General features: G+C 43.5%; 1 protein-coding gene across 1 annotated transcript in view; it reads right to left on the reverse strand.

Annotated features, from left to right (window-relative positions):
• Nucleotides 1-20859, reverse strand: part of COLEC12 (collectin subfamily member 12) — a 95178-nt gene extending 74319 nt beyond the window's left edge. Inside the window, exons 1-2 of the mRNA XM_086890954.1 lie at nucleotides 20722-20859; nucleotides 9151-9201 (exon numbers count right to left, since the gene is read on the reverse strand). Of these exons, the coding sequence (XP_086747080.1) occupies nucleotides 9151-9201; nucleotides 20722-20728 (58 nt within the window). The 5' untranslated portion in view covers nucleotides 20729-20859. The remainder of the gene's footprint in view (nucleotides 1-9150; nucleotides 9202-20721) is intronic.
• Nucleotides 20860-23351: the final 2492 nt, after the last annotated feature.

Consider the following 23351-nt stretch of genomic DNA (forward strand, 5'->3'; position numbering starts at 1 on the left):
CTTTCCAAATTTAGGAACCTACTAGATGCAATCAAGTCCTACAGGTCTGCTTTAGAAGTTGTGTTGTTAGGTAGTCCTACACAGGGAGCCAAATCCAGATGGATGTATTCTCACAAAGCACATAGGTTTAATATAAACATCTGCATATGCAAGCAGGGATGTGTAGTAACTTCTGGGGACAAGTGAATTTAGCTGTGCACAGATGCTCTGCTGAAACCTGGACAGTGTGTGTTTGGATTAATCTGGCTTCAGACTGTGCAGTCTTAATTAAAGACAAGATCTTTCCTATTCCAAACTTGAGACTTACAGGTCAGATGCAAAATGAAATCACCAGATTTCCACCTGAAGAAATTAACTTCTGGAAACAAAGGAGGAAGGAAGAAAAATATCTTTTGGCTCTTTGTATTATTATTTCTTGCATCCAGACTGTCCTCTATCATATGATGAAGCAGAAATATATGTAAGGAATCTTTCAGTCAATGGTTGTCACTACATACACAGATGGTCTGAAATCATACCTTCACCCACTAATAAAACACAAAAGGCAAGTTTTTTCCTGACATTGAGTACTACCAAATGTAGGGTATATTGATCATAATGAGCCTGGCAAGTAAAAGCTTCCATGTCCATTCCTGAACTAATTCAAAATATAAAATTTGGTAAAATTTTCCATCTTCCCTGACCAAGATCTTGAAAACAAGCACACAGACACATGTGATGCAAATCAATAAGTGTTTTCCAAATATTTAAAATGTCAGGTTTTGAAGAATATGAAGTGAAGCCCTGTTAAGCAGACCCTCATGCCCAGATATCCTTAAAGGAAAACAATTCTGCCCTGCTTCTCTGTGGCACTATGAAACAGCTGCCAGAGAAGCCATGAAGTCCTGCTATGCTAGCCCTAGATGTCTGCACACAGCTTTAAATACCAAATCTCCTTTCAAGCCTCAGCTGGACTGAAGCAAAGTGGATCTCTGCATTCCACCTATTACAGAACCTTCAGCTGCCTCCATTAAGAGTCACAAGCTGAATCAGGAAAACACCTTCACATCTTATTTATTTAAGGCATTACTCTCTCTCTCTCTCTGGCTGAGTGGGTGATTTTTCCAGATGCATTCCTGACTGAGCTGAAAGGTGTCTGCAGGACACAAACCTCCCCACACACCCACTGCACAACTCTTGTCCATGCCGGCTCCGGGCACTGAGCAAGACTTCTTCCCACTCACGCTTCTCTCCCAACCTCTCTCCACTTTCCAGAGTCTCAGCCCACTCACCTAACCCAGGCTGGAACAGGACAAATGGAAATTTCTTGGCTCTTGGCTGCATCACCTAAGGTTTACCCATATACAGGAGGCTAATTGAGAGTGGGTAAAATTTTAATCCAAGCTTTATTTTGGCTAATCTTTTGTAGTGCAGCACAGTGGAGTTTGAATTGGATTTGACTCAGCAAAGCAGCATACTGTTTCCTTGTTAGTGTTTGCAACAGGACAAATCATCCTAAAATACTTATTCCACTCTTGTGCTATCCCCTATAACATTCTCTCTCACAGGATTCTTTAGGCTTTTATAAGCTTTCCCCAGCTTTTATATAAGACATATTGGAGAGATCTGGAGTTGACAATATCTATGTAGTAACTCAAAATTATCGGAATGGTGATGCCCTTGCTCAGCATTGAAGTCCTTTCCTGCACCATTGGCCTCTCCTTGCTATTGTTATTTTAAGGACTAAAAGTAGCTGATATGACTCCTACCCTAAGTCCTATATTCAGATTTCATATTGAAGTCAATCTTCAGACAGAACATTTTCTCTCTGAAAATTGTTGAGAAATTTGTCAGGTACAAAAAGTTGATGTAGTTGCATTCTGAGTGTTACCTTGCCAGAACACTGGCCAGGCCCAGGGCTGTTGAGTGTGATGGTAGAGGACATCAGAGATATTTAGGTCTGGGTCTAGGTCCAGGTCCCACATTCAGGTCTGGGTGAAGCTGCTTAAGTTTCACACCTTCCTTGCAGCGGCTCCCCCAGGAGCATGGGAAACCAGGCACCAACCACACACAGAGCTACAGTACAGGTTAAGGAAATTCCTAAGAAGTAAAAAGAATCCAGGATATCAAAGTAAGCAGCACATGACAGGTATGTGTTTAATTTGTGTGTGTTGTTAGGTTCATCCAAAAAATAGTGTGAAGGGAATACAGCACCCCCTTTCTCATGGAAAGTCCAGTGTTGCTTTCTGATGGGAAATCATTATGAAGAAGGTACAGAAAAAGATCAATTGGACACATCTGAGCACTTGCAAGTGTAGAGTTAACAGCATGCAATAAAGAGCAAAGTATGGTAGCAGCTGGCTACAAATGCAGATCTGTATTTGGAATAAAACTCAAGAGGAGCTCAAGAGTAATGTTGGTGCATTCTACAATCCCACGACAGTGCTGGGGGAATCCACTAATGTGTATTTTCAATTATTTTTTCCTTCCATCTCGTGATGGCTTCATATCTGAAGTTTTCATTTCTGCCACAGTTTTCCTGTGTTACTCCTTTGCATGGAAACATAATGGTATCAAGCGCTGAAAAGAGTTATCAGTCTCCTTCTAAGAAAGTAATTTCACAGGTAATTTCAAACAAAGTTGAACAGCTCAGAATGCAGCCTAGGTGTTCTGGCAGCAAGCTGATGTTACCAAATATCATTATTTTTCCAGCTAGTTTACAAGGAAATAAAAACAAAATCCCCAGGTGTCACTTACAGTGTAGCCAATGTTTTTCATTCCTCTCGTAAATACAACGTGCTGTTCAGCCCACACACCTATTTTATAGCTCTAATGAAAAAGACAGAGCAAAATTCTCACATCATGGTGACCACACTGCCTTTCAATTCACCCCTGTAAAAGACAGAGATTGATCAAACAGGTATTGCTCCAAGTATGTGAATGCAATATATGGAGAAGCATGTCAAGAATTTTAATTGTACTAAATAGGAAAACCCCCATAACTTAGAGAAAATAGATTGCCTGCATAACAACACGCAGCTGGAATGGCTTTAGTCCCCACAGCACTGCTAAGAGGCCTCTTTATGGGCTTGGATTAGAAATGCCTTTAGCCAGGCACAGCAGGGCAGATTGGAGAGGGGCAGCATCAAACCCACAGACCTGAACATCTCAGCTCTTTCAGCTCCTGACGAAGTTAGCACAGGACACATAGACCTGATAACTTTTTGGATCTTGCTATTACTGCCCGACACTGATGGATTTCTCAGAGTTCACCAACTATTCTCCATCTTTATGAATTCAGGCGGTTTCAAATTTGTTGTTTGGATATTCCATCTATCACATGTACCATTACATTGCAAGAGGCAGAAGGTACTGACAGAGGAGGGACACACTGGTGGCACAGGGGCACCTTGACATCTTCTGAGCACGTTCCTCTGCAATGGCAATACTGCATACATGTCAGCTCTCTTTATTTATTTATTGAGACTTCAGTTCCCTGCCAACTGCTCCAGCACTGGGAGAATGTACTGGAAAATAAAAGAAAGACAAAGAAACCAACTGTACATAGGTGGTCCCTCCCCATGCAGCCCCTGATGCTGGGATTGAAGCCCCAACACAAACCCAGGACCCCTGAGGCTGCTGGATTCTCTCAGCTGCTCAGGGCTCACCCTAGGAGAGGGCAGGCTCGACTCCCTTCCACCTTACTGGCCATGGCAATTAAAAGGGTCATTTCAAATGAAATTTCTTGGCCCTAAAATGAACAGCCACATGGGTACTGCCATTCAGCAGGGATTTCATACCCCAGGACACACGCAGGCAAAATCCTCATCTGTCAAATACGGCCAGATCAGTGAACTGGAAGCAATGTGCCTGACTTTCCTTTGGCTTTGTGAGTGTGAGTGACCCTGTGACTTTTTATTAAGCCATATGATTACACACTGCAGGCATACAAGTGAAAGAATGCCCAGAGAGGTATGTGGTTGTGGCACCTGAAATCCCTCACTGGTCGTTTACAAACCATAAAGAAATGTTGACATATTCCTAAAGCTTAAAATTTTTATTTTTTTTTCATAGGGGCTTAAGGTTTGTGTGGATATAGCACACCACCAGGCTGATGCCAGGCATTTTTTTGGTGCTCATTATTAGAGATATGGCCTGGATTTATTCAGAGACAAGGACTAAAATTATTCCATCTGTACAGTGCTAATGAATACATGCTATTCCTGAACTATCACAAAATTCTGAGCCATGAATTTTGATCATGTTTGAACAGTTATTTATAGGCACAAACTCCCCTGGATTTTTAAAAACCCTTTTCATAAAAAGCTTTGTATCTTAAAGTTTTCATTTTTGCTGTAACCCATTCACAATACTTTTATCAGTTGTACACTCCTAAAACTCCATAGTTATATTTTATCAAAGATGAAGAAATAATATACAACTTCTTACTGTACAAAATATTGTAAAAAGTGTATGGCCAGGAAACAGTTAAACGGATCTTCTCCAGCTGTTTCCAAGCCACTCATTAGGGAAGCACCAGCCCCCCACCCCCACCCCCCCCATTTTACAAGTATGTTTTTAAACCAGTTTTTTTCCCCCCTCACCTTTTTTTTTTTTTTTACTATAGCAGATTTCATTACTGCATGGCAGGATGATTCATCCATTCCTGGCCCACAAAGTCCTAGATTTGGTTCTTACACCTGGAATCATGCTTAGGAGCTAGACTCTTGTAACTGCATGGAAGAGAACTTCTGACCCATATATATCATATATACCCTACAAAAGATACCTAAAGAATACCCTTCCTTGAGGGGGCTCCCTGGTAACTTTCATCCCTCCTTCCCTGTCAGCTCTTGACCTACGGGGTGTGGGGACGGCTGGAGGATCAGTGCCTTGCTGTGCACTGGATCTCCCTGAGGACATGAGAGACTGTCCCCTACTGACAGCTCAGCAGGGAAGAGGGGAGGTGATGGTTAGGAGTATCCTGACTCACTATCCAGAGCATGGAGATGACCAAGATGTTTCTGTGTTTCTGTGGAGAACAGGCACACAGTCTGCAATTCTGGCTGTGTTTGCCAAGGGCAAAGGGTAACTATCTTACACAAGCTGTTTAGTCTTCCACTTATCTCCTATTTTCTGATTCCTTGGGAAGCTTCTCTTCATCAGCAGGGCTTTTAGCTCATTTCTTTGAAGTCTGTTTTCTAAGACACTGTAAGTGTGCTTTGCAACAGTTCAAAGACCATCTTCTCTGCTTTCAGCAATTCCATATTGAACCGTAGCTTTGAATTATGCAATCAGTAATTTAACAGGAAATTTTTACTTTAAAGACTCTATTTATTAAAGTGCAGATCTTAAGTTCTTAAATCTTAAGGAAACAAGATTCATAATGAATTCTACATCTATTACCTCAGAGTGCCATGAGTTAGGAAGATCAGATCTTTTACCTTGGATCCATTTGATCCCTTCAATTCCCTTGCCTGTGGAGATGCCCAGAGTCCAGATCTCAGAGGAAAGGGTCAAACCCTGCCAGAAAGAGATCTCATCTTCTTGTCTACCACCTAGAAACAAGTCTTAGATCCCAGGCCTGAGATTTAGCATCCCCAAAGTGTATCATACTGAAAAGGAAGATTTGCCCTCTCCTCATTCATTCTTTCCCAAAGTGAGTTGTGCATGAGGTGGTACAAACCAGTGACACTGATAGATGAAAGAGTTAATATTGGTGGCAACCTGGTAGAAGAAATCCAGAGAAAGGCTTAGCTTGCCATCTGGAGCAGATAACTTTAAAACAGCCTGGGAAATGGGGTTGAAGATGAAGTAACTGGGATAAGAAACAGGCTTCCTCACTTTTTCAGTGCAGCAATCTGGAGGCATTGCAGCTGAGCAACTTCTGGCAGCATCGCTGCACATCTGTAGCATCCATTGGAAAGTAAACAGCATCAGTGAGCTGGAAAGACTGTTTTCCTTACTGACTCCCTGCAGCAAATCTCTCCCAAGCTCAAAGAAGAAGAAAAATCTGATGTGTATTTTCCTAGGACTTGTTTGCATCTGTATTCATTGTTCTTTAGTATGTTATGCTTAGTATGTTTGGCTCACTACAACCAGTTAATGTTCTATTGACTAAAAAATACAGTAGCTTGAAAAATTCTCAGAAATTAACTTATTTGGGAAGGAAGGACAGAATCATTCAGAAAAAGGGGAAGTGGTGCAAGACAGTGCATATTCAGTCCTCTTTTCAAAAACTTCTTCCCCAAAATGAGAATTGCTGGAGAATGCCTCTCTCCTTCCCTCCCTCTGCTGATCTCTTCCTTCCTTGAACCAAACTACAGGCTCTGGCAACAAGGCAGCTAATAATAAACTCCTCAGCTGAACTCTAGGAAAGCAGCTTGGTCAAGGTTTGCCTGCCAAATGCTGACCAACACACGTTCTCAGCTACCAGCAATGACTGACTGCTAGCCATGTTTTATACTTTAGCCTTCTGTCCCTCAGAGCACATTTTGCTCCAAACAGGACCTCCCAAATGATGGAGTCAAAGGTACTCGGCTCATGGTCCACCTATCATGTCTCATGTACCTGGAGCATACAGGGACTTCTCCAGTCACAATATATTAACACAACTTCTCTTGCACTACAACTCCTGAAACAAAAACCCCACTGCTGTTTTTATCCCTGCCCACACCAACAGGCTGTACAGGAACTGTGCTGGTGTTTCTACAGTGCCAGCCAGCAGACAAATAGAACTTCTTTCAAAATTACCTTTTATCAAGGCTTGTGTAATAAAACTTGGTTCTTGCCTTGGGATTTCCCCAAATCTGCCTTATTTTAGCAGGAAAGACACAGGGCCAAGAGGGATCACCGAGGCAGCAGGCATATTTCCTACTGATCAGGCAGGAGCTCAACTGCATTTTGGCCTTAAGAGCAACTCTGGTGCTTCACTTGAAATGCTGATCCAGCTGTCCACTGAGTTTGGAGCCTTTAAAAGTCATGCAGGTCACCTTTCTGTCTGGAGGAGCTCAGTGCCAGGTGAGGAAGCAGCCAGCACTGCTGACAGCACGAGGCTCCTGCTCTCTCCAGAGGCTGCTCAGAGGCTGCCTGGAAACGCAGCAGAGACTGTAGAGGTGGGACCACACTGAGTCAGGTTTCCTGAAGGGGAAATAAACCCTTTATGGGACACAAAAGCATGAGCACCTACAGTCAGACAGCATGTATGGTGGTGCAGTGATGTGTGGAAACCAGGCTAGCCTAGCTCCTCCCTGAGCTGCCCCATGAAGCTGGGAAAAATGATGAGGGTATGGGATGAAGTCTGGGCTCCAAAATAGTATGGACAAAGAAGGCTACTTGGATTGGGACCCTACTGAATTACACAGCTCTCACCAGTGCCAATGTCATGGCTTCATGATCCCCTTCCCCCTTTAGTCAGGCTCTTCTGTACTGCAGATACTTGGGATATCTCTCTGACCACAGCAATGCTGCTCTCCTGAGCCATGAGGCAGTTATGGTTGGTACCTAAGGGTGGAACTACCCTGACTCCTCCTCTTGTGGTGAAATCTCCTCCTACCACTTCCAGGCTGCCAGTTCTCTCTTCCCTCCATGCTGCCTCGGCATGCACAGCAGCACAAACATCTCTGGAAATGGTTTTGTATTTCTAAGGGGAGAAATAACTCACCTTGGTAGCATGACAATAGGAAAGGAGAAAGAAAGAAATGATAGCAAGTTAGCTTTCATGTCACAGCAGTGCATTTACTATCAGGACAGTAAGGATAATGGAGTACCCACTTCTCACTAAAATCTTTTTTACTGCAAGAGAGTGCTGACCAGGGATAGCCAGGTAGAGGATAACACCAAGGGAACTTATTTTTATAGCTGCTAATGAATACCAATATTTTTTACTTATTTGGAGGTGACAGAAAACAGCATTTCTTTCTATTTCTCAAGATCTGATTTGCTTCTTTGCTATTCCAGGGCTTAATCACAACAACAACAACAACAAAAATGAGACAAACAAAAGGAAAACGACAAATAGAAAAGCAAAAAACCCTGTGTGCAGCCTTATGGAGGACTTTCCAAGCCACAGATGCTGGCTCTGTGGTTGGTGGATCTATCCAAAATAAAGCTCAACAGCAGGGAGCAGTGGAATAGTTCAGGGGGTAGAAAAGGTCATGCGAATGTGATCCCCACCTCCCAAACTCCACATCTCCTTACGCTGCCTTCCCCTGCTCCTTTTAGGATAGAAGGAACTTTTACTTATTTTTTATTTTTGTTTTCAGCCTGGCTTTCCTATCCACTTGCCAGCTGGGGTCATTGAAAGTGACTCTTGCTGCAGCCACTTTCCCAGGACAGAAGAAATGAGGTGAACTATTATTCTGATGGCTTATAGGCAAAAAGGCACCAATAGCTTTGTTGATGAGCCCCTTTGGCTGCTCCAAGACAGAGCTGGCACTGTGGGAGCTCAGAGGCCACCATGTCACCTTCCCCTTGCCACAGGGGCAGGAATTCTCCTGCCCTGGGCCAAACTTGACTGCAGAGACTAAAGTGTTCTCCCAACAGAAAGAGACCACAGGGGCACTGAAGGGTGCTAAACTCTGTGCACAGATACGTGGCACTACCCTCCTCACATGAGAAGGCCATTTTGGGTGAACAAACATAAAAAGAAGAGGAAAGTGGAAAAAGGGAAGAAAGTGAGTGACCTCTTTTTAATAATCTTTGGCATCAGAATGCAGTCATATCTTATACTTTTCCTTTGAGTGGAGTGCACAGCCTATGTCATGGCTCAGCTTCCAGTACAACTTCTGCAAGTCCACAGGAGATCCCATGAAACCACTCTGGGGAAAACCTACAAACTGCTGCACACCAGTCTGATCAGGGCTGAAGCAATGCCCAGCTGGGCAAAGGACATGTAAGAGGCATGGCCCCTTTTTTCACAACCAGCACCTTCAGTTCTCTTCAGGTGTGGGCTTCAATTTCCTAATGAAAGAACTATTTTGGAAGCCTTATGTTTGCCAAGAAAATAAACCAAGTCTAAACATCATACCTTCCTCTGGGAGGACATTGGATGTAGATGATGGGACTGTATCTCTATGTTTCAATGCTGCCAGCAAGAAAGATTTTCATAGCAAGTGTTTGATTTATCCTCAGCACTATGCAAAAGCAAGCTGAAAGACTGCTGTCACTTACCAAACCTCTTGTAGCCGAAGGACTGCACCTCCTCCTCCTCCGCAAAGTCGTCTGGAGAAAGAAAGACACAGCAGCAGGTTATTACTACTACCACTGGAAAAAGATGAGAATAAGTTTTTACAGGTGCATGGTCATGAATTAATGTAGCTTTACTTGGTTTGTTAGGCATGCTACTGCTCTTCTCCTCTGCTTCTCCTATCCCACCTCTGTCTCACGTGCAGAAGGCAGCTCAGAGCCTTTGCCCCAAGGAAAATCCCCAGCAGAACTCTGGATTACAAACTGTGCAGATTTATCACCTGGCAGCCATCCCGAGGCCTGCTTGGCCAGCCAAGTGCAGACCAGAGGAGATATGTCCCTCATAACAATGACAGCCACAATTGCCACCAGTGTGCCACTTGGTCAAGCTTGCCTGGACCACAGGAGTTAGAGAGGATGGTTGTCCATCCGTCCATCCATCCATCCATCCATCCATCCATCCATCCATCCATCCATCCATCCATCCATCCATCACCTCCCATGCACACTAGCTTGGCCTGAAAATGTCAGATCTGATAAAACAGGGGAAACTGAACAGGTAAACTCAGATGAGAAAAATGAAAACCAAGATGGTGAAGACTGTGAAAGGTCTAGAGGGGAAGCTGCATGAGAAGTGGTTGAGGTCACTTGGTTTGTTCAGTCTGGGGAAGACTGAGGGAACACCCATGGCTGTCTACAACTTCCTTGGAGGGGAAGTCGAGGGGCAAACACTGATGATAGGGCCTGGGGGAATGGAAGTTGTGGGGAGGTTTAGCTTGGCTGTTAAGAGAATATCAGGCTCCCCAGGGAAGTGGTCACAGCAGCAGTCTGCCTGAGTTCAAGAAGCATTAGAACCATGTGCTCAGATACATGGTGTGATTCTTGGGGCTGGCCTGTGCAGGGATGGGAGTTGGATTTGATCATCCTTGAGGGTCCCTTCCAACTCAGGATATTCTATCATTCGATGAGTCCATTATGCCTTTTGTTCTCATCTTTATGGTAAGCAAGCAGTAATACACTAATAATCACAAGGTTATTTTGTCAGAAGCGGAATTTCTCTCAATTTCCTTCCGTCAGTGAAGGAAAAGGCTGGCATCAGCAAAAAAAATACACCCATGACTTTTAAAAAAAATAGAATATATTTGTGTTCATGTGTTCAGCCTCCTTCCATCAAGACAACCCCTTGTTCTGCTGACTCAGGAAAGGCAAAAGCTCTGCCTCGTCACCAGCACCAGCCTCTACAACAATTGCTGGGAGGGCAGCACAGCCCAGGCTGTTCTTCTTCCACTTCTGTATTTCGCAGAGGGAACATTTAATGACTGGTGGAGGAAAAGCAAGCTCAAAGCAGGTAAATGTGTGATGGAGTGAGAAGTCTGTGTTTAGTTAGACGTCTTTTTGCCCACAGACTTACTGCACATGACTGGGCTGCTCTGCATCACGAAACTGGGCTAACTGGTGCCACAGCTAACTTGGGACAGCACAGAGCCTTGGGGGGTGAATCCAGAGGTAAAGATACAGTCTGCATCCAGGCTCAACAAAGCCTAAATGATTTGCATGCATGCCTCCACTAGGAAATCTGACTTGTTTCTCCTTCTGACCTGTGAGGTGCCACACACAGAAGCCTGAAGGAGGCTTTGCCTGAAGCAGCAGCGGAGTCCATGAAATGCATCACTTTGCAGAATATCACCCTTTACTCAGACAGCACTATTGATTAAACAGCTAAAAACATATTCTTCACCAGGTAAGACATTTTGCTTACTGCCAACAGCATTCCTGTCCATATCTTCAGCTAGACTCCCAATTCAGATGTGCATTTAAGAAGTGGAAGAGCCAGTGGTTGCTCCTTAGGCAAAACAAACACATCCTGGTTTTGAAAAAAAAACAAAAACCCAAACCAAACAAACCCTCACAACTGTCCCAAACGTTATCTGAAGAAAAGGGCCCCAATGGAACATGACAAATACTAATAAACCATAAAGAGTCAACAATCAACTTCTCATCGCAGCAGTGAGCTACTCAGGAAAGATCTTCCCCTCCTGCACAAAAGATAAAATGCTGCACAAAATAAGATAACAGCTCCAGAGACCTTAGCTTCCTGCCCTCTCCTGCTATCAGGCTGCAACACAATCGCCTCCTTTGTTTGTCAGGAGTGTAACCTGGCTTATCCGATCAGTATCTGATGTATACAGCCAGGCACATCTGATGTGCAGCTTCATCCCACACCACATCTCCAAGACCTTCCTCTCAGGCTGACAGCCCCTTCCCTAGTCTTCTTGTTTTTCATTCTTGACCAACAGCATTGGGTTTTACAACTTTAATCACATTTTTGTTTCTTTGGCCATTTCAGTATATGCAACATGTTTATATATGTACATTTTATACATTTCTATACACACATATACTTTTAAATATATGTATATGCTTTTCAGTATTTGCAATTAAGCATGTTATTCATTCTAGGGATGTTTTTTTTCCTTAAGCTTTGAATACATTATAATTATTCATTCACCTCCTAATTCTAAAGAGCACTTCTGATATTTGAAACAAAGAAGTGGAGATGGGCAAGGACAGTTATATCAAGTGGTAACTTGTCTCCCTGGTCAGTAAAATCTCAAACATCATCCCTGTGAGTTGATCGTGCAAGGGGCAGTCAATGTAATTTTAGAGGAAGTCTATGAAAATTATTTAACAGAAAAAGCTCAATGTTCTTTCAGTCACAACTGCAACTTTGCTGAAATCGTGCAAATAAAGCACTTAACAATATTAACGATAATGTAAGAAATTAATAAAGCAAGCTTAGAATAAACATTCAGAAATTACGGCACTTGGGAAAAAGAGACTAAGATGGGTTGAAGGTCCTACCTCAGAAGAAGTCGATGTTTGAAATATTAAAAATTAAGTTGACAAATGAGCCTGTAAATTTAAGTCCCAAAACAAAGCCCTGCACCCAGCCTGCTCCTCCCATGCCTGTAGGGCAGTATTGTCCTCAGTGGAGGCAGCAGAACCTTGATCCTCAGCTCCCTGTTCCAGTGCTGGAAATATTAAAATTTTGTCACAAGTTCTACAAAAATCTCAAAGCTTCCTGATATCTTCAAATCAGCAGAATACAGGAGAACCTAAGTTTCCATTGAAAAGGTAACAGTTTTTCTAGTGAAAACTATGAAAATGTGATCTGTTATAAATTACAGAGGTTAAGAAAATATACACCAAGTAAGAAGGCAAATACTATGAACACCTCCAGTATGTTTTAATGACATATGCTTTTAAAGGCAGTATCAGAAATCATTGTGGCAGAAATTCATGAGCTCTGAGCACCAGTGACTGATCTTAGAAATGGAAATTCTGGGTTTTCACATCAGTGGTGCCCATACTTGAGTGAGTCTGCAGCTGGCGTAGGAGGGGTTTGACATTGTGAAAGCCTTAAGTTAGAAATATTTTTCTTCAGTTTAAGTCCAGTCCTTCTCAGTTACAAAGAGGACTGGAATGAATGCAGTGTTCCTGTTACATACATGCATTAATACGCAAGCAAGGCTTATTTTCATGGGTGAAAAATATGAAGGGCCGACTCCTCCTTGCAGCAGACAATCAAGCAGAATTTTTTATGTCCTGGTCACAAGAATGAACTCTTCAGTATGGGGAAGATCAGCCCTAACTCATTTGTAAGCCATTCAACTGAGCTCTCAGCTGTGAACAAAAAGATAGAGAATCCAGAATAAGAAAGACAAAGTGACTATTATTCCACTGACTTGTACAGAACTCTGCAGGAAGGTCCATAAAAAAGGTGAATTTTGGGCAGAACAGAAACATATGTGAGCAACCAATTGTATTTAACCATGCAGGGGAAGGGACACTAGAGATGTCCTGTTTTATTGGGTTTACAAGAGTCTCCTTGAATGCTAGGACAGATTGCCATGGGGAGCTTACAGCAAACTGCACCAAATCATTTTGTCTCACTGTGGCTGAACAGCAATACATCAAATATTTTAGGGAGTCAGTGTCAAGCAGAGTTCTAGTCCAAAAAAGTAAAAAAAAAAAAGCTTTGAGATATTTTGGCAATATCCATGGCCCATTGAGTACCAATGCCAAATTCCACTTGCCTTCCAGTTATAAGCTATTACTGCAACACCTCTAGTAAATATAGTTGTAGAGTTAAATAAGTTACAGTACAATGCTTCAAGGGAGTGGGAATTATGAAAAGGCAGTTCAGCTGGGGATTAATGCAGCGAACAGAGGGAATTAATTTAATCTAAAACAAATTAGACTCTCATTTGATTAATTTGCTAGTGGCAAAGTAAACCTGTGGAGTAGAACTGTTTAATTTCTTGTTTTTGTTCTTAAATCTTAAATAAATTAATCATGGATCACTTATGAGTCACTCTAAGGTCAAGTAAGAAAGAGCTGGCCTGCAGCCAAAATGGATGCTAAATCTGCCCCTGAGACAATACAGGGCATAAAACCACAGCACCAGATCTGAGGAGCCTTTGGTGCAAGGTGATTTTAGGGGAGTTGTTTCCATTTTAGCCCCCTCCCTTCATGGGTGTCGTTGTTGGCATATGGAAGGTGTTAAAGAAAACTGCTAATGTACGTGTCCAGCTGTCTCCTTTTAACAGTACACCTTGCTGAACCATTTAAACCTAATTAACTAACAAGGCAAACAAGACCTCAGAACCATTAGAGATGCTGGGTCATATGGTGGCTGCAGACATGTGGTATCCAGTAATTTTGAGAACACTTTGTGGGCTGCAAACATGGATGCAAAGTCCTTGTATAAAGACCTCGTCTGAAGTCTTAAATAATGAAATCGAACCAATATTCTACATTGCACTTCAAAATCTGGGAAAATCTATTCCAGGAGAGAATGAGGCATCTGGTATGAAAATTGTCATGCCAAGTTTCAGCTCAGATTTTAGAAGTTCCTTTATAACCCCCTGAAACCTCAAGTTGCAGTACATTAGAACTTACCCCTAATGTTAAGGGATAAGTTACCTAATTTACCAGGCTGGGAACTCAGACTGTAAGGTTAATTTGTAGTAAAAATGACATCCAGTGTAAGAGTTTCCTCTAAAATAAATCTATCTCTCAAAGGGCTGTAATGGTTAGAGCCCTGCCTTTCCTACTGACTTAATGGGAACTATAGAGCTATATCCCAGTGCAACTCTGTAAAAATCGTTCTAATATTATCAAGGAGAGATTTTTACTTGTTCCATTTGGAAAGAAGCTGTGCCCATTAGTTGAAAGTCACAATATTCCACTCCTTAACCTGTGAATCATCATGGATGAAGAACTCTGCTCAGAACTGTGAACAAGTGCATCTCCTTCATGAGAGACTGCTTGCAGTGTCAAAAAGCTGCTTCTGCCTGCTCTCTCCACCTCAGCACTTTCACTGAAAGGCAAAACTCATCCACTTGTGAGGTTTCTGTAATATTAACAACTGTTCAGGCAGACAAGGACAGCAACACCAATATATTTCTCATATCACATTTCAAAAGCTTTTTGAGCTGCCACCAGATTTATATGCATTTCTGCTCACTATTAACTGGGTCTACATTCAAACTGCTGACCTAGAGGTGAAATGGAGCCAGCAGAAGCACAGCAAGCAGCTGTGGCCTTAAAATGTTGATGACTTCATAAGTCTAATTGGTTTCCACTGGTTTTCATAGCTTTTATTCTGGACAGTCTCCTGCTTGTGCTAATGGGCTACTCATTCCCCTCTCTCTTCACAGATGCTTTATTTCACTTGTCTTCTGTTCTGCCTTTCTCCACTACTTTTTCCTTATAGGCCCTTTTCATAGTCAAGTCTTTCTCTCTGCCTCTATTTCAGTAAGCTCTCCCTCACAAAATCCTACCCCACACTTAAAGTGCTTTCCTGATTGACAGGATCCCAAGCTGGCATGTGACACGAACAGTCACTGTTGTTGGCTGAGTGTGTTGTGCCCATATTATCCACCCCTTCCTTTGTCTGGCTTGTCACACAGCAAACTCCTTTGGACAGGGATTACGTGGATTCTGCACCTGCAGAGTACCTGGTCTTTCAGGCAGCCATGGCAGAGGTTCAGCTGAGGCAGTCCTGGAACACAGCCCACCTCCCTGCATCCTAAAGCATCCTTTGGGATGTTGTTTGAGCTTGGGTTCTGGCAACAAAACTGAGGTTTTTCCTCTGCTCTGTCCAACTGAGACTGCTGATCTGGGAATTTATCCGCTTATCTTAGTGACTGAAAGAGGCAATGTCCTAGATCAGAGATCCTCCCTTGGTACTATCCTATGACTTGGATGGCATCTTCCATCACCTAATACATGCATAAAACAAATGAAACCATGTTTGTTTTAATAATCAAATAATCATGACAAATGGGTGCACTTTAATATCTTGGTCTTCATCTATTCCCCTACTGCTGTGCCCAAAAAATGTGAGCACTTACATTAAGAACACACACAAAAAGATGATTGTGAATTTTAGAAGTATAACAACAATCACTCTGGTTTTTTAGGCACAAGATGAAGACAGTAAATTGGGGGTTTGGAACAAAACTTGTTAGCCCATAAGTGCCACAGAGCATCATTACCATACTGGGGTCAGGAGCAGCTGCATGGTGTGGAGGATCAACTTTAGAAGTTGAAAGTTTAAATCATATCGTATTTCAGAGTAACGATTTAAGAGCTAACAGATATGTTCTCATTAGTGCACTGAAAAATCATCCCTCCCTGTCTGTATGTCAGAGGAGGCAATTAACAGCAGTATTAAAATGGCATACACATTCCTAACAACACATGTCTCTATTACCTCCCATTACTCAATTCACTTTGCTCCCCAGTGATGTCTCAGTCTGCACCTCAAATTTATGCACCAAAAGGGATTGCAGTTTTAGGTGGAAGCAGTCAAACTCCAAAGACAATTCATCTTAGGTTGCTCCCTCACTTGCACAGACCACACTCACATTATGAGGAGGATCAGGTTCACTTTCCATGCCTTGTAAAAAACGTCTTTATTTTGCTTTCCGAGGGGGAGGGCTGGAAGGAGAGATCCTCTGTTCTGATATACAGAACCTCAGGATAAGGAAGGTTTTGTGAAGCTGAAGATAACTGGGTACGCATCCTTTGCAGTACTGAGCTGCTTTCATCCTTGACATTTCTCTCAGTTCTCTTTATTTTACTCTGCTTTATCTCTGCAAGGCCTGATCAGCTCTCTCTCTGCAAGATTACCTTTCCCTCCTTATCCTAGCAGCCAGAAGTGTCTGAACCTCTGGGCACAACAGTCTTTCAGTGTGGATCTAAGTAAACTGTTCAGTAGTTGTGACAAAAAAAGGGCTCTGTTCAGCCCTCAGCTGTAGCAAAATCAATCTAAAATGAATCAATGTTATCCAAAGTAAGAGAAGAAGGAATCACAGGAGATTTTGAACAACTCCCTTCTTCATAGGGATAGGTTTTTCCATGCTATTCTTGTCCTGTGTGGCTGGGAAAAGTAGAATTGAAGCAATAATGAACAATTACAAGTTCTTACTGAAAATGCTCCTGTCATAAAGAGTTTATAGGCTAATTCTGCTAAATATCCTTTGTGGGTGTACAGTAATATTTCTATCTGTGCAATAACACATTCCTCTTATAATTTCATAGCTCTTTTTTTCCTCTGTAATGTTAATAAGAACATGCTTTGACACACACTTGCGTCTTTCTCATCCATATGTTTAAAATGCTCTGTGCTACCAATCAATTCAGGACACACACTGACTGTATAGTAGCATTGCTCAGGATTTGTTCTGTGTTTTATCACACATTTATTATAACTGCTCATGCCTTTGAACTTCTGCTGTAGGGTCCTGTGACATGTCCAACACACACCACTCAGACCTCCTGCATATGTTTCATGTTTATGTCACTATATTCATATAAGCTCTGTTATAAGTGGACTAAGGAAAGGTTACTGGATCACTCCACTTCTAATCCTTGGTTTTCAGATGCTTTCTGGCTTCTGCAAAATGCTCTGGACTGGATTTTTCTGTTAATTCTTGGTTTGAAGTTTCTATCCAGGAAAGACCTATTTGCAGATGACTGTTCATTTGATTTAGTGCACACAAAGGACAGAGACAGAGAGAGACTTTTCTGCAGTGTTACAAAATTATAACTTTAATTCCTTTATTCTTTAAAATTAGCAGTAGCATCTAAACAGAGAGAAAGACAAAGCCTGTCAAGAAGGTAAACATCATATAGATTATTTAAGACTTTTCAAGGCGGTCAAGAAAGATCAACTGAACTTGCATGCACAGTCAGCTTTTGCTATCGTAGGTGTTATTTGCAAATTACGTCCAGGCTCTGAGTCCCACAGAATTTTAGCTGTTATTAATTTTCTGATAAAGTGTTCACTGTGTAAACTTGGGGTGAACTGAACTGGCATATCCTGTGAGAGCTCGGTGTACTCTTATCTCCTGCGAGCTGTGCTCAGGGCACACTGAGACACCTTTGAGGTAAAGGGGTCGAGGCTAAGAAGGGCAGGCGCTCAGACCAGGCTGCTCCCGAGGCACTGTGGGCTTCGCTGCTCCAGTGGAACACAACCAAGGACAAAGATGTTTCTCCCCATGCATCTTTTTATATCAAATGAGAGGAAAGGCACAAGACAGAGTACTTGGCCACATTCCAGCTCTCAAGCACACCCCAGTACTCAAGCACAGGATCCCAGATGGTTTGTTCTCCAGGACCATTACTATACTAATGGTACATAGCAAGGTGCTTGTGATGGCATAGATGGAGGAGGAGGAGGAGGTGGTAGTGGAAGAGGAATGAATAGAAGCAGCTAAGCTACTTTCAGCATCATTAATTAAAAGCTTCGCTCTCGTCCTGGATCAGTCTCCAAATGACCACCTTGACTTGTCATTGCCTGATTTTGGGCATTAGTATTACGTGGTTATCCAAAGAGCATACTTATTTCAGAGGAAAACACTTATCACCAGCACTGCCATGAAAGTAGTGAGTACAGGTAGAGTTTAAATCAGTAACTAGAAAATAAATTGCAGCTATACAGAAAGAAGTTCTCAGTTTTAATGATGCTTGTCCAGGTCTTAAATTAAGGCCAATGTTTATGAACATGTGGTGATGTTTGACTATGAGGAAGCTGTTTTCATTTGCTTCCCAGGCAACGAGTGCTCCTTCATACCCCAATAAATAACTATAACTTAGAAATATCATTTGATAAAGATAAATCTGACCCTAAAGCAGTCAAATCCCTATATAAATCACATGAATTATTACTAAAAAATATGACAAAGTTTGTGAGCTCAGTGTTGTTTGCTGGAAATAAAACTGCCAGCATATTGAACATAAACTTCAGTTTGTTTTACTGATTTAAAACATAACACATTACAAATACCAGCAATGGGAAATATAATTTATTCCTTACAGATATTTAGTGATGTAATTATTTAGATATTCATCCATTCTCTAGAGAGGGTAGAGACAGAGACAGCTGCAATCAACAGATCTTTTTGTATTTATTGAGAAAAATGTGTAACTATACCAAGTTCTACAGTCCTACAATTATCACTACCATCAAGTTTTAAGAGAAAATATGAAAAGCCACATTCATACCCAGAAAAGGAAATCACTGAGTCAAAATTTGGTTTAACTCTCTGACTTCTCTAACACTGGCAAAAGCGCTTGATGTGATGATTTGTTCGACACTTTTCTTTTGCTATTAGCACAGTCATTCAAATGCTCTTTGCATGTTTTATTACTGATTTCTGTAACTCTGGGGGAAAGAAGTAGGATGGCTGTGATCACTCTTAGGGAAGCCAAATGGTAAGGACTAGCACATCCTCTTGATGGAGTGTGGGGCACCAGCCAGTGCTCCCAGGAGCAGGAATTGCATCTTCCCCTTGAATGCCACTGCTCTGCTTTGCAAAGAGCAGTGGAAGCAGAATGGAAGGACACATAAGTCATGTTAAATGTTATTGCCATCCTTGGTCCTTTGCATCCCACCTCTCCCCCAAACCCCAAAGAATCGAGTGTCAGGCTTTCCGTGGTAACAGGCACAGGTTTGTTCTACCTACTACTAGATCCCCATTGTTTTGGTTTGTTCCTGCCCTTACACTCATGCTGATAATGACAAGCTAATGACAATTTTTTTGGCATGAGCAGCCTATAAATAAAAAACACTGTAAAGACATTATTTTTAATATGTGGTATGGCCCTGGAGAGACACCATGCCACAGTGCCAGAAGTAACGTAAATAGTGTGTGTGTGTGTGGGCTTGCAAAATAAATGCCCCCCAAAAGTTTTTCCTCCCTTCAGGCAGCTACTCTGGCAAGTGAATAAATAATCACATCATTTGGTGTCCTAGACTCTGGAAACTCAGTGTAACTATCATGATGTTTACTGGCCCCCTGGCACCTGAAATAAAACTCAGTTCAACAACAGGCACAGTGGTGCCCAAAAGCATTTTTCATATATGTATGTCTTTTCCTTAAGCTTACTTTTTGCCTCTGAAGAAAAAGTGGATTCAACTCTCACAAAGTCCCAACTAACTCCTAAACTTTCCATAATGTTCTTTGATGTTTTCATTGTAAGTATTCCCCAGTGTGTAAAGCCTCTGCCTTTTGCTGTAAGGCTATCAATTTTCATAAACAGAAGGCTTTCTTGCACCCCCCCATACATCTTTATTAGGTTACAGAGTAGCAATTTGGCAATCTGCATCTTTATTTCATTTTAAAGTATGTGACACCTCTCAGTCACAGCTATGTAGGACAGGGTCAAATATTTCACCCATTTAAAACACAAAGAGAAGGAAGGCAGGAAAAGAGAGAAAAAGGAAAAGAAACAAAGTTTCAGTCTGAACAGATGCAAAGACCAAAAATTTTCCAGTCGGTGGATGTAGAGGAGAAATACGCCAAATACATTTCACAAGCCAGTTAAGCTTCTACTGGCACCTAATCACTGCCAGATGTTTAGAAGCAACACCAAGAACATCGCAAAACGCTGGCAAAAAATAAACTAATCAACCAGGGAGAAACACAGGTCTTCTTCTCGGGGCACCGGCGAGGGGGAAGATAAAAGCTGGGCGCGGAGAGAAACCGTGCTGGGGGTAGAGCACCCATGCCGGGACTCACTCACTCACTCACTCACTCACTCACTCACTCACTCACTCACTCACTCACACAGGGACAGCCGCTCCCGGACCGGGACTGACCGCACACCCCGCACCCGGGGACGCGGTGCGAGCCCCGCTCTGCCTCTCCCGGCACCGCCCGCCCTGCCCTGCCCGCAGCGGCGTGTCCTGCCCGCCACCTGCCCGCACCGCGTCCCGCCAGCACCCTGCTGCCTACGGCTCACGCCGCGGGCACCCTCCCCACGACCGCCCTGCCCGCAACGTCCCCGTGCTGAGGACTGTGCACACGCCTGCCGCCGATCCCGCACGGTGTTCCGATCCCGCACGGTGTTCCGATCCCGCACGGTGTTCCCATCCCGCACGGTGTTCCGATCCCGCACGGTGTTCCGATCCCGCACGGTGCTCCCGCTGTGCCCGGTGCACGTGTGCGGGCGGCGGAGCGGCCGCCCCGCTCCCGTCCCTACCTTTCATCTTGGCGCCGGGGCTGCTCACATAGGACGGACGGGGCGCGGCGGGGCTGCCGCCGGGAGCGGCGGGCGGCGGAGCGCTCCCTGCCTACTGCCGGGCCATGCCCCCGCCGCGGGCCCTGCTGCGCAGCCCCGGCCGCTGCCGCTCGCCCTCGCTCCTCGGCCGCCGGCGGCACCCAGCTCTCGCCGCCAGCCCCACGGAGCCCGGCCCGGCCCCGCGGAGCCCGGCCCGGCCCCGCCTCCCTCCCTCCGCCCCGGGGAAGGGGCCGCGGCCGGGGCCGGCGGCGGGGGCGGGCTCGGGGTCCCGCCGGCGGGTGGGGCTGGGGGTGCCGCAGCCCGGGGATGTCGCAGCCCGGGGATGTCGCAGCCCGTCCCGCCGCGGGTTCCCGGGCTGCGGGGTTGTCCGTGGGCAGCAAGGGCTGTGCTTGGGCAGCAGCCCGGGACGGGAGTTACGGGGAGCCCGTCAGTGACCGGGGGAGCCCGAGCGGGACGTGGTGCTGGCGGCAGTAGAACGGTCCTGACCGCACGCCCGGGCAGGCAGCCGGGGGTTCCTCGTGAGTGAGATCTCCCCAGCCAGCCAGCCCAGCGTGCCTCACTCGCGGCACGCCGATGGAGGGGTCCTGCAGCGGGGGTGCATAGCTGGGAGGAGTTTGCAGGACGTGCGAAGTTCGCCCTGGTGCTGAACGAAGGACCACGAGTAGTCCTGTTGGATTCATTGGGACTCTGTGCACTGCAGGCACTGGAGAGAGTCTGTAAATATTTGTGGGATTATGGATACACAGGCCAGTCATCTTTTATTTTTCTAGTTCTGGATGTTGCCAGGAATAAGGGATTGTTTCCAGGCTCCTGTTTTCATGAAAGGCATGGTTTGTTTTTCTGCAAAGCCAGCAATTTTTAAGCAATTGAAGACGGTGATAAATATTTATGATCCATCTTTGAGTGTTAACATCAGTACTGATGAGGCAGGGCAGGTGCGATGTGCACCAGTTCGTTCTGGGGATGAACAAAGCAGTGGAGGGACCAGAGAGTCCCTCCTGATGCAGGGAGAAGATGCACATGATTTTGCCTTTGCAGTTAGAGGTATCACAGCTGTTCAATGTAGGGATGTCCCACGGAAGTATTATACTACATGGTCTTTTCAGAGCGCCTATGGCTCCATTAAGGACCGCAGTGTACCAGAAAGGTACAAAAGCATTGGAAACCCATCAAAGAACGATCTCACATCAGCAAGGAATGGAGGATTAAGTCCTCCGAAAGTAGTCATTCTAGAGCAAAAATTAAAGAAGAAATTCAGAAATCTGAATTCCTCCAGTTGATCTGATTACTTGAGTTGACATCAGCTTGACCATGTTTCACTGACTTGGAGGCAGTACCTTTAGTTTAGGACTGATGAAAATATTGGAATACCAGCTGCAGTAGCCATTTGCTGCTTTAAAGCAGGGCTCAGATATCAAAGAGACTCGACTCAGCTTTTAGTTTACACTCTAGCAGTTGACTGGAATATCATGAGTAAACACTTAAATCTGAATGCAGTCATCAGGTAATTACAGGGTGCCTGTAGTGCTGTGTTGGATTAGGACCACAGTGTTTATGAGACACACTCATGCTTACTTGGTGGTTTGAGGCTCCTAAGTTTACAATTAAAATTTACAATTTTTATTTTAAAGAATCAATAAAATTCTATTTTCAAAACTGAAAGCCACTGAAACTCTGATCCAAAGCCATGAGTATGTTTCCTAAAAGAAACCTTTCCATCACGTTTCACTGAGTGGATGAAAGCAATAATGAAGCCCCGTTTCTCCATAGGAGGGTACTTCTGTCTGAAAACACAGTACAGAAGGAATGCTTTAAAAAAAGATGAGGAAAGAGGAATATTGCCTTAAACCTGTGTCATCAGGTGATGTGCAAGGAACAGGATGTGCAGGAATTTAGAAAGTTCCTCAAAAGCAGTAAATCATAACACTTTTCTAATTTTTTAGACAGTAACCTTAATGAACTGAGGGGTAGCAACCAAAATTGCAGAGCCTGATGAGTGAATTGCTGCATCTGAGGAAAATATGTTCTTTAATAATTAAAAAAAGAAGTATTAGTATTTTGAAGTCATATAGAGCTTATGATTTATTCAGTAGATCTGAGGCCTACTTTCATTCTTGTGACTTGAAAATATTCATTAATTTGTGAACGCAGTGGGACACTCCGAATTTCTAGAGTAAGCTTCTATATTGGCTTTTAGTCGTGTAAGTTGTATTCCACACTGGATTTCTTATACATATGTTAGGAATGTGTGAGAAAGTGTATGCAAAAATATGTTAATTTAAATGGCTGATGAGCTTCTGCTAATACTGCTATAAAAATCTAGTGTTAGTAAAGAAATGCAGGAAACACATGAACTGTTTCATATGTCAACTCTTTCCTTTAAAACCAAGTATTTCATGTTTTAGTATCTGAAGTGAGCATTATTCTTTCCTTCTCACTGGTCAATGTGTGTCCACCAGAGGAAGGTGTAGGTGTCAGACACCATCACCACCCTTAGAAATCCTGGGATTAGCATAGGGGAAGACAGACTGTTGATGGCTCATGGAGATGGAGAATTGATCAAACTCACTTAACAAATATTGGTAGATTAT

Source organism: Cyanistes caeruleus, chromosome 1 (genome assembly GCF_971803275.1).
Source record: "Cyanistes caeruleus chromosome 1, bCyaCae1.hap1.1, whole genome shotgun sequence".
Taxonomy (NCBI): domain Eukaryota; kingdom Metazoa; phylum Chordata; class Aves; order Passeriformes; family Paridae; genus Cyanistes; species Cyanistes caeruleus.